Source organism: Vitis riparia, chromosome 13 (assembly GCF_004353265.1).
Source record: "Vitis riparia cultivar Riparia Gloire de Montpellier isolate 1030 chromosome 13, EGFV_Vit.rip_1.0, whole genome shotgun sequence".
Lineage (NCBI taxonomy): Eukaryota > Viridiplantae > Streptophyta > Magnoliopsida > Vitales > Vitaceae > Vitis > Vitis riparia.
The window spans coordinates 17,763,247-17,775,757 of NC_048443.1; the positions used below are offsets into that span (position 1 = coordinate 17,763,247).

Here is a 12,511-nt window from a genome sequence, read left to right on the forward strand (position 1 = left end):
CAAGTGATAATCTAGTAGATTTATTCACAAAGTTACTGTAAATCTCAACATTCAAGAGGGATGTTAGTGTATTGTACTATTTTTCCCTTTGTCCAAGTTCTATCCCACTGAGTTTGACTGGCAAGGTTTTTAACGAGGCAATCCTAACATACCAAGAACACCTTAAAGAATTATAAGAATATTGTACTTTTTTTTTTATTTGCTAGGTTTTTCCTACAGGTTTTTTACGAGTAAGGTTTTAATGAGGCACATTCTTTTAATATGATGGTCATCCAAAGGAGAGTGTTGTAAATGGGTGGTGAATGACCACCACATTAATTGTGGAATTAAAGATAAGTAATGGAAGGTCATTTGGAAAGCCTATAAAAGGGTTTCCCATCCCTTGTAGAAATCATCTTGAGAAAAGAAGCCTTCTCTCATTCTCTCAACTCTCTTAATTCTTCCATGATTTCTTCCTTTCCATTATATATTATTAAAGTAATATATATTTGTCTTTACTTTTATTTGTATTGCATTTACCCTTATTTTACAATAGATTTACTGTTTCTTCTATACACAATTATATTTTCTAAATTTTCTCACTAGGCAATAGATTTCAAATTAAGTAAGATATAATTAACGTTTTAAGTTCTTTAATGAATATTCTAATTTTCAAGAATAATTTATTAAATAATTTTTTAAAAATAATCTATTCCTAATTTAGTATTAAATATATGCATATAATGAAAAGTTTGACTCACTTATACCTTAAAAAAAGTAAACTTTACATGTTTTTAAAGTTATTAATTTTGAACTATTGTTATTTATTTTTTAACAAAATAAATTAATTATGATTTTATAAGGTGGTTAGTATCCATATTTTATAATATACTTTTGATGTTATTATAATTTTACTATTCATATATTACTAAAAACTATTTATTTTTAAAAGAATTTATTTGTAATTATAAAATTATTTTTATTTTTAATAAGGATTGAATTAAGAATGGATGAGAAAATGAATGGGATGCTCATTCCCACTCATCATATCCAATGAACCAAACATGACCTTAGTGATTTTAATTAATCAAATATACTATCTCCTCAATTAATAAACATATAAAACTTCTCAAATAAATATAAATATTTGTGCACATTTGCAAAATTCTAAATATCAAAATAATGTAAATAAAAAATAATAATTTTAAAATTGACAAAATAATATAACATACACATATTATAAAACTTCATTTCACTTGTCCATATATAAATACTAAATTTATCAAATTTAATAAAATTAGAAATAATAATTTATTTTATTGTTATCATAATTTAATCTATTACTATTAAATTAATAATTACTTCAATAAATGTCTCCAGCATATCGCGAAGTCATGACGTGTAAGGCATGAGACTATGAGATTTTTTTGAAGAAGCTCCTAAATTTGGTAACATAAAAGAAAGATTTTATGCCAGAAAACATGTTTTGCAAACAAAACAAAGGCACAGAGTGTGAAACTTAAAAGCAAAGGTTTCTTCGCCCAAAACCCCACTCCTCTCATTTATTTTGCGTGAAACAATAGCAGACAAAAGACCACCCCTGGTGCCTGGTGGAGAAAAACCTTTTACAGGCTTTCTTAATCTTGCTTAAGGAAACCTCCCAAAAAGCATTATCCACATCCATCCAACAGGCATCAGGTGACTGCTCACTCCTAACCACTTTGTCAGCACCAAATCTAGAGCCAAGAGCATCCCCTCCACATTTCTAGCTACAGCTGCTGCTTTTCCTTGATTTCAGGTTCAGTTATGGGTTCTAGTTTCTTGCAAGGCATCACTAGTCCCCCTCCCTTCCTTCTCTTGCCCCTTACTCAAATACATCTACTTCTTCCACCTGCTTATATACACAACACTTCCATCTCAACTCACAACCACCTTTGTCAGACTATACCGGTACAGATCAGAAGAGAAGGGTTTCTACATGGAAATCAAGGTTGAAGATGAGGAATTCCAGATTCCTAATGGCCAGAAAGTCCCTCTCCTGCAAGACATGGCCATGCCCCGAGCGGAAGAGAAGACTCTGATACAGAAGGCCATTAGCCAGACATTCCAGAGCACAGCTCATTTAGCCAATCTTTTGCCCACTGGAACTGTTCTTGCTTTCCAGATTCTGTCACCCATTTTTTCAAACCAAGGGGACTGTGATCCTGTCAGCCGATTCATGACTGCAGCTCTCGTAGCCCTTTGTGGGGTGTCGTGTTTTCTAGCGTGCTTCACTGACAGCATCAGGGACAAGGACAGAAATGTTTGTTATGGGTTGGCCACATTCCGGGGCTTGTGGGTTATTGATGGATCAGCTACCATCACACCTGAACTTGCGGCAAAATATCGTTTGAGGTTTATCGATTTCATGCATGCCTTCATGTCAATACTAGTCTTTGCAGCCATTACACTGTTTGATGAGAATGTGGTGCAGTGCTTCTACCCAACACCATCAGATGAAACCAAGGAGCTCCTCGCAGCACTCCCAGTTGGGATTGGAGTCATCTGCAGTATGTTGTTTGTTGTGTTCCCCACCCAGCGCCATGGAATTGGCTTCCCCCTCTCTGCGAACTAACATTTCCTCTTTGTTTTCCTCATTTGTTCATATTTCAATCTTCTCACAGTCGTATGCTCTATTTATTCTAACTATTTCCTTTGCGTACTCTTAGGAAAATTTGACTGACAGTAAAGCCTCTTTGACGCAGCTGTAGTTTCCAGAAGTTCTCTGTAAAAATCTGCACACAGAAGATTGTTATTCAAAAAATATGTATGTATAAAAAAATTATATTAGAAATCTGATTGTGTAACTACTTTTCTGAAGGCATGTTGCCCACCTATGCAAAACAGAAAGTTCTTCGGGCCATCAATAAAACTGTCTGAAATACAGCTTTAATTGGAGCGGCTCGTATGAAGGACTTCGCATTCAGAAATATCATGCATGTAGTCCAAGGCTCTCCCTGTGAAAATTCAAACTTATATGATAGGTTTCAGAGACAATTCAGTGCAAGAAATAACTACAAGGAACTGGTTTGGAATTGGAAGAAATAGACACACACACACAAGGAAATGTGGTGTTAAACAAGTTGGCTTGAATTTCGGCAATATATTAGGGGAAAAAAGGGATAAATTTTGAGCAAGGGTCAAGCAACAGACAGGAGCATATGTTGAAATATTAAGCATAATTTCAAAATCCTAGAAAAAAATTAAATCAATCATAAAATTAATGACTTTATTCACAAATTATTTGATTATGTAAGGTTCAATCAGTTTACATATGTTCAATAAGATGGACAACTATCGACTGATAGCTTTACAGTTTAAAACATACCCAAAAATGCAGAGTATCTTATTATCCAACAGAATACTTTCTTGATCCAAGTACGGTGGACAAATTGGTCCAGAGGATTCTAGACCATTGTGCTCTGAAGCTGTGGAATTTTCCTTTCAGGAGTTTGCAGCATTTTCTAAATATAGCTCTGCTGCTCTTAACCAGCCCTCAATGAAATTTGTCACATAAGAAAGATGCAAAGAACTTGACCAAGATGAATGCACATGAATTACTGAATCTTAAGTGCCCACTCTGGGAGGGAAGTACAGGCTTGAATCTGTTTCTTGCACTTTCCAGATTAGATCATTTGTATTATCTGGTCCCATCTTCCGATGCTCTACTGAACTTTCCCACAAAATCAATCAAAAGGAAATGAACTTAAACTAGTGCAGAGTTTGTGACATGCATGTAGTGAAAACAATAATAACCACAAATAGAAATATAGAAAGCAAAGAATAAGGAGGAAGTTTGATATGGTACATCTAGGTGTTGCGTGAGTGAATAGAAAATAACTTGATGGTATGATTGATTAGCATTGAAACTAAAACTCACAGTATTATAAGAATTGGGATTAGGTTGTTGACCATGTAAAATAGGTCCATAGTCAAGTATTGTATAGTTGTAGAATTTCATGTAGATCCTAAAATTTTGCTAGGATTAGTTTGTTTTCTTGTTTAGATTCTAGTGTCCAAAGCTCTGTTCAATATATAGTCTTCTATCAAGACCTTAGAAGAAATAAGAAAATAATTTTTTTCTCTCCTGTTTCTCTCTAACTTCAGCATGGTATCAGAGCCCATCGAGGGTTTCTGCAAAGTTTTTTTTAATTATTCTTCTGGTGACCTTCATTGCCATCACATCTCACCCTAACAGCCTTTGTTGCTGTCACTTTCAGCACTGTTTGTGAAGGGTTTTTTTTTTTTAAAACCTATTTCACACTGTTAATTAATCTACCTTTATCCTTCATGTCTGAAACATCTAAGTCATTTTATTTTTTTTTGATAAGTAAGAAGAGTAATTGTATTAAAAAGAGGCCCTCAAATAGCAGCCCATGAAATACAAGAAAGATACACTCAGCCTCTTATAGCTGAAACAAAAAACTGTCGAAAAGGATATACAAGAGACAATGAAAATCAATACATTATCCATCAACAATGAAAATCCAACCCTTCAAATCGCCACTTCCAAGTTGAAGGGGAGAAACTTCATGGAGCGGTCACAATCAGTGAAGATATCCTTGAAGAGCAAGGGAAAGGTGAAGTATGTGATGGGGACTGCAAAACCACCAGCAGAGGATGGCCTGGAATATGAAGTTTGGGATGCAGAGGATTCCATGGTGATGTCATGGTTGCCCCACTCAATGCAACCTGAAATCAGTAAGACCTATTTGTTCCTAACTACTGCTGAAGACATTTGGGAAGCAGTGTCAAAAACATACTCCAAGGTAGGTGTTTCTTCTCAAATATTTGAGGTGAAACGACATATTTTTAACACCAAGCAAGGGTCCTCAACTGTTACAGAGTACTACAATGCTCTCAAAGGATTGTGGCCTAAAACTAGATTTATACCAGAACCTGGAGATGGAATTAGCCACTAATACAAAGAAATGAAAAGAAATAATGAAAAGGGAGAGAGTATTCCAATTTTTGGTAGGTCTTAATCCAGAGTTTGATCAGGTCAGTGGTCAAGTATTGGGCAGAGAACCATTTCCATCCATGGACGTAGCGTTTGCCCATGTTCAAGGGGAGGAGAGTTGTAAGGAACTGATGGTTGGAAATTCTAGCAATACTATACTTGAAAATTAACCTTTGGCAACCTCTAAACCCCCTTCTATCACTGGAAAATATAAGGGAGAAGGCAAGAGGATGGTGGACAAGGATAAATTATGGTGTGATTATTGCCATAAGCCAAGACGTACTAGAGAAATGTGCTGGAAATTGCATGGAAAATCTCAAAAATTTCATATCTTTTCAGGCATATTTAAAAAACTCGGTTTATGCATTAAAGTAACATTTCCATCTAAATCCAAGTTTTATCAAAAGAACCTTAGGTAAACGTTTCAAAATTGACATATTAATTTACCTAAAGACCTTGCCTAAGTATTAGAAGCAAAAAGACTAGAAAAAGATAGGTTTTCAGGCTAAAAATGGTGAACTGGTCGAGACACTGGCCAACTGGCTCAATCGACTAGGATACTAGTCGACAAGTTACTCTTTCCTGGTCAAGGTCTAACTAAGAGATGCAAACAACCTTTTTTCTCTTCTGGTAGCCTTTCATTCCCGGTCAAGGGATATGCCTTCCTGATCGATGTCCGATCAAGGTCCAGTTGAGGGTAACGACTATCTGTCAAGCATTAAATGCTCCAACAGCTAGTGAACCAGTCGACCCCCAACTCAATCGGTCAAGGTTGCTTTTTGGTATTTTGGTTCCCGAGATTAGAAACCTATAAACTGAGAGCTCCCTTCATTTATGAACAAGAGAACACCTACATTTATTGGTTTACCTACTTGTTCTTGCCTTAAAAGCTTTCATTCTTCTCTTGGTGCATTAAATCTCCATTTGCATATTCTTTAGTACACCTTTGTGATTCATCGTAGCCTTGAGTTGTATTTAAGCCATTGTTGAGCTAGGTTGAGAGATTCAAACTTATTATTTGAGTGTTAAAACCTTCAAGTGAGTAAAGACGTGAAGAGATTGTGTAAGAGCCCATTGGAGCTGGAATCCAAATGTAAAAGTGATTAGAAGTTTGGTTGAAATTTCAAGTATAGTAAACCTTCACTCGATTAGGAGCTTGAGGAGAGTGGATGTAGGCAAGGAAGCGTCGAACCACTATAAAATTTTAGTTTGCTTTATCTAACCTTATCTATTTATATTTGTGCTTCTTATGCTTAAATTTATTGTGTTTGAAAAAGAATTTTTTAAACTCCAATTCACCCCCCTCCCCCTCTTGGGTGTTCTCTCTATTAAGATTAGCCTTTATTTTCTCACCTTGAAATTGAGGTGGCTAGATCAAACCAAGGATTATTGATTTCTCAATGGAAGTACATACAAGATTTACTCAAGGAGACATGTATGCTTACACCTATTGAACAAAAATCATAGATTAGGAGAGAAATTTAAAGGCCAACCAATTGATCGAGACAACTACCAACAAATAGTGGCAAAACTAATTTACTTGTCATACACAAGACCAAACATTACATATGCCGTAAGCATGGTAAGTCAATTCATGCATACTCCACTTAAACCCAACTTAGAAGTTGTACATCATGGATTTTGAGATATATGAAGGTAGCTCTTGGCAAGGGTGTCTTATTTAAGAAGGGTAAAAAGTTGAAGTTGGAAGCCTACACAGATGTAGATTAGGTCGGATCCACTGTGGATAGACAATCAACTATTGGATATTGTACTTTCTTAGGAGGTAATCTTATCACTAGGAGAAGTAAGAAACAATTAGTACTACCTTGTTCAAGTGCTGAAGCAGAATTTCGAGCTATGACACAGGGTATTTGTGAAATTCTTTGGATTAAGATCATATCTAGGGATCTTGCCATCAACATAGCTCACAACCAAGTCTATCACAACTGAACCAAGCATGTGGAGGTTGACAGACATTTTATAAAGGAAAAGTTGGATAGTGGTCGAGTGTGCACACCATATATATGTACTATGAATCAGCTGGCTGATGTTTTCACTAAAGGAATCCCACGTTAAGCATTTCAACAAATGATTGACAAGCTAGGAATGCACATCTTTGCAAAAACTTGAAGGGGAGTGTTGGAAGAATTGGGATTAGGATATGGACCATGTAATACAGTTTAGTTGTCCAATATCATATAGATTCTAACATTTTGCTAGGATTAATTTGTTTCCTTGTTTAGGTTCTGGAGTCAAAAGTTTTGTTCAATATATAGCCTTGTATCAAGACCTTAGAAGAAATAAGAAAATAATTTTTTTCTCCTGTTTCTCTTTACTTAAGCAGAATCATTTCCTTTTCCAATTCAAATTAGCTAAGTCTCCATTCTTTAATGCCCAAATAGGTAACAAAACTGCTTCAGTCTTCACAGAATAGTCTTCAGTCATTATACAGCATCCTACTTTTCAGCTTGAATCCAGATCAGACAAAGTGCAGGAGAAGCCCTCAAATAAGTCAAAAGTAAAGGTTTAAAACAGGGATTGAATGGCAAGAATCAAATAGATACCATAACATTCAGGAAAAAAGAAATGCATACAATTACTAACACCAGTGCAATGCTGGTATCCCATCCTAGGAACATGAATCATATTCAGCAACTTGACCCTAGTAAGAGACTAACGTTGATCTTGTAAGAGAAAAGGAACCAGTAATTTTTGTGTTTTTTTTTGTTGGGATACTGAACATTTTGTCCCTATTAAGGCTCAAATCTGGAAACTCCCACATTCCCACCCAACCCCTTACCCTTTTCCACTTGAGCCAAGCCTCAAGGACCACCAATGTTGATTTTTGGAATAAAATAACCCCATACCAGAGAGAGTTCCATAGACAAATGATCAAATAGAGCACACCCATGATCAACATAACCACTGTGGACCCAACTTCTTAACTCAGCCTGACGGTAGAAAAGGAACCATCAAATTACATCTTAGGTACATCCCAAGTTCATCACAATCCATGGTACTAGCATTTCAGGGCTTTTGTAGAAGCCTAGGATATTAGTAATCATAAATGCAACATCTGTCTAGATTAGGTAATCAAAAGAGAACATGGACATCAATCACTTCTTGGACAACTATAAGACTCCCCCATAAACTGAGAGAAAATCATTAAGATTAACTAAATACTATGGATGATCTGATGCAAGCATTTGTGGTGCTTCCACAGAAAGAACTCACAGTTTCCACCACTCCACAGGAAAAACCATAAAGTCTGTTCTACTATAAGGATTACTACCTGCCATACTGATAACCTAAGTAAAGCAAGGCAAATCAACGAGGAAAAAACCCTCATCAAGCTTCAAGTCAATTAAGTTAAATTGCAAAGCAGAACTTATTTTTACCATTAGATAGATCACATTGAGCTTCTCAGGTTTGAAAAGAAACACAGCTTGAAAATGTAAATATATAATCAAGTTCAGAAAGGAATTAATACAAAATTTAGTTATTATTGGTTGTTTATAGGATTTCATTTGACTAGTATCCTCCATTTGTTTTCAACTGTGAGTAGAACTTTAAGGTTTTGTCCATTACAAACCCTCTTGCTGATTATTTTAAGACCCTTTCTGTAAACTATGCTATAGATTATTTCTGAAAAATGCATGCCTATAAATTTTTAACAATGATAGGAAAGAAAAAAAAATTACAATTATGCCAAAAAAGCTAGAAGTTACAATGCAACAGACCTTGCAGTTATATGCCAGCCCATGATTGTCCCTTTTCAACATGGATATTTAGAAATTGCATGCAAGTCCAATGCAGTTTAAAATGCACATTTCATACACAATGTACATCCATAACAGCAAGAACCAGTGAATGTACACATCAGAGGAGTAAAGCGAAGTGAAATCTTGTATTAGAAAATAATGAGCCACCACGAATTCTATTTACTTATTCGTAAAACTCAATTTGATATTTCTATTCCTGGTTAAGAAAGGTACCCATCAGCTCAACCTGTACAAGTTCAGCAGCTTCCCGCACCTTCCTTCGATCCCAAAATGCACCTACCACAGCATTCCATGTTACCTCATCAGGAATGCACCCGTCAAGCACCATCTCATCAACAAGGTGAGCAGCTTTGTGCAGATCACCTTTGTTACAGAAATAATTCACAAGAGAATCAAAAGTTTTGGCATCAATTGAAATGCCCCTTGTCCGCATGCTTAGATATAACTGAAAAGCTCGATTTGGATGCTCAGTACAAAGCCCTTGGACCACTATATTATGAATTCTAACATGAAGGCTCCAAGTTAGTCGGTTTGGGGAGATCCCCCCAAGGACCATTTCATCAAGGAAGTTTGCAGCCTCATGGAATTTGCAAATATCACAGAAGCCACTTATGATCTTCCCATACAATCCTGCATCCGGTCTCAAGCCTTGGAGCTTCATCCTGTCAAGAATCTCCACAGCTTCTTGAAGCTTTCCTTCTTTACAAAGTCCATGGACTAAAGTACTGTATGTAATCATGTTGGGCAAATGGCGTCTGCTAACCATCATGTCCAATAACTCCAGAGCTCGTGATGAACACCCACTCTTGCAATGACCATCCATTAAAGAACTGTAAGTAAAAACGTTGGGTTTAATGCCCTTGCTTGCCATCTCTTCAAGCAACCTAATAGCTGAATCCAAATCTTTAGACTGGCATAAACCATGTATGAGAGAAGTATAGGTAACAACAGTCGGTGAACAAGCTTTTGTCTCCATCTCTTTAAACAACTCCTTTGCTTCACCAATCTTTCCCAATCTACACAACCCATTAATTAAAGTACCGTACGTATATGAATCTGGAGGACATCCTCGATTGGGCATCTCCCTAAATATCCGAAGAGCAGCATCCATTGTTCCACTATTTTTGCAGAGGGCTTTGATCAAAACATTTAGGGAAGCAACACTAGGTGGAATACCCATTTCTCTCATATATCTGTAAAATCTCAAAGCCAGTTTTAACTGGTTTTCACCAACAAGAATAGCAAAGACTGTAATATATGATTTTTGGCTGGGCTCACACTCATACTCCTTCATTTTGCGAAAAACCCGGACAGCATCCAGTGGCTTATGAACCCGACCATAGGCTCTGCAAATGGAAAGGAATATGTCCTCTGTAATATTGCATTTTCTTCCTTCATTCTACAAAGAAGTTCCTCAGCTAATCTGAAATGATTTGCAGACACTAATCTAGAGATCATAAGACTGAATGTTTGGTGACTATGCCGGAACCCATTAGTATACTCTGCTGTTGCGGAATCAAATATGACAATAGCTTTCTGTATATCCCTTTCTGCTTTTATCAATTGCGCAACTTGGGCTGATTTGATTTGCTTTGACCATTTGATAACCGTCTTGCTGCCCATTTTTAACTTTACAAGACAACTTCTGAGCAAAATAATGATAAAAATAATCACTTTTGTGCAATTCACATCTAAAAGGCGTTCTCCAGTGAGTGTCCATCAGTTAATAGGAAAGCAAGTAGCTCCTGAAGTGATTAATTTCCAGTTGAAATCAAACTCTACTACAGCACAAATTAACATTTTCTCCGTAAAAGAAGCCATGGTCCTGCAAGAATTACTGACAATAATGTTACTTTCTAGAATTAATTGCATAAAATCTGGCATCTCATAATTCCATTAGAATAACATTTCTAAATATCTGCACAAGTACCAATATCTCCAATCTCCAGGAACTACAAGCGTTGATATGAATTTCCCAAAATCTTTATCTATAAATCTACCCGTTCTTCTACCATTTTTCTAAACATATTTTAATATTTGAACATCATCTCCCCATTTTCAGAACCCTGATATGAGCATTGACATCAATATTTTATTTCTTGACTAGAAGTTTCTAACTTCCGAAAGGAACCAGCCATTATAACTCACTCTTCTGCAACATTCCCAAAAACACCTAAAACAATGCCAACATTATAACTCATCTTTAGCTTCCAAGAAATAGAAAAAGAAAAGAGAAAAAGGCATTGAAATTTAAATATAGTGCCATTTTCCTGTATTCCTGAATCATTGTTGGTGAAAATTTTACAATTCAAAGTTTTAATTACTTTTTTCATATTTTCTGTGTATCAAACCTAAAACTATTTTTATACGAGAACACATTCCCAAACAGCAAACACCCTTAATTTAACACAATTTCAGTCTGAGTTGTAATCCAAATTAGCAATAGCTCCACGGCTGTTCAAAGAGAACCCTAAAATTCAAAAATTCCAGCAATAGCATTTCCAGTTTATAAAGCACACAGAGTGAAATCCGACCTTCTGTTTGGATTACCAAGAAAATGATAATAAAATAAAATAAAATAAAACCACATTTCGATTACCATGTCATTTCTCAGACTTTCTTTGCTGCCAAAAAAAAACCTCATATCAACTAACCCACATAGCCATAATTGTTGTAGGTAAAGTACAATTTTCTGTATTTTCAAGCCCTAGATAGTGAAAAATTTAGGATTCAAAATTTTCTTTCATTTTCTCAACATCGAAAGGAATGTATCTAATCTATAACTCTATTGATTGGACTGGGAATATGCATTGGAACAATACCTTGAAATCAGAGATCGACCAAAACGCAGCGTTCGGAGAAGGAATGATCGAATACTTTTGTGTTAACGCTACTGCAAGCAAACCCTAAAGCGGCGTGCAACATGAGTTCAGTCAATATTGCGCTAAGCTGAGCTTGCGCCGGCCCAATATTTGAACTATTGGGCTGTAACCGCCATGTTTTGGTAATACACAATACGCCTTCAAATTAAACGTTCGAACTCGTATCATCAAAACTTACTAATTGACTAAACTTAACACTAGTCAATAAATGTAATGATTTTAGAAATTATTTTAAAGTAGATATTAATTTTTTTTTAAAAATTATTATCTTAAATTATTAAAAATTTTAAAATATATAAAATAAATCTTATGAGTGGAAATGAGTAGTGTTGAATCATGTTCGTCTAAATAAACATATTAAAAATTTATTCAACCTAAATACAACTAATTTAATATAAATATAGTTCGTTAACACATTTATGACTCGTTCAACTTATTAATGCAAATTTGTTAACATCTATTTAAAATTTTAAATTCATACATATATTATTTTAAAATATGTTTTACTTGCATTAATTTTTAAGTTTTAATTATTTTTAATCTTAATTAATTTAATTAAATAGTTTTTTATTATAATATGAATATAATATAGATGTAAATTAAAGTTTAATTTTACCCTTATTAATGTTGTAATTATAAAATATTTTTAATCTTTATAATAAAATATATAAAATTTTATTTACTTATTATTTTTTTTAACTATATCATATTTTTAATATTTATAATTTTGAGTTGTCATTTTAGATATATATATATTAGGTTGTATTTTTATATAGAAATTTAAATTAAAAAACACTATATCTTTTATTTTTAAAAATAAAAAATAAGAAGAGTGTCCAAACCCACATTTATTTATTTTTTATTTT

At 34.7% G+C, this 12,511-nt stretch overlaps 2 protein-coding genes across 2 annotated transcripts; one reads left to right on the forward strand and one right to left on the reverse strand.

Moving 5' to 3' along the window:
- The first annotated feature begins 1,649 nt into the window (after positions 1-1,649).
- Positions 1,650-2,812, forward strand: LOC117929264 (protein DMP6-like). Its single transcript, XM_034849536.1, has one exon. The coding sequence runs from the start codon at positions 1,958-1,960 to the stop codon at positions 2,591-2,593; it is 636 nt and encodes a 211-aa protein (XP_034705427.1). The 5' UTR covers positions 1,650-1,957; the 3' UTR covers positions 2,594-2,812.
- Positions 2,665-11,713, reverse strand: LOC117929260 (pentatricopeptide repeat-containing protein At5g46100-like). The gene is given in 5 exon segments (XM_034849530.1): positions 2,665-2,753; positions 2,853-2,975; positions 8,990-10,149; positions 10,152-10,588; positions 11,586-11,713. Coding segments are annotated over 3 exon segments (1,518 nt in total). The 5' UTR covers positions 10,387-10,588; positions 11,586-11,713; the 3' UTR covers positions 2,665-2,753.
- Between the last annotated feature and the right edge of the window lie 798 nt (positions 11,714-12,511).

Bases quoted from the DNA above. Each gene is read 5' to 3' on its own strand.
- LOC117929264 (XM_034849536.1), top strand. From the start codon at position 1,958: ATGGAAATCAAGGTTGAAGATGAGGAATTCCAGATTCCTAATGGCCAG.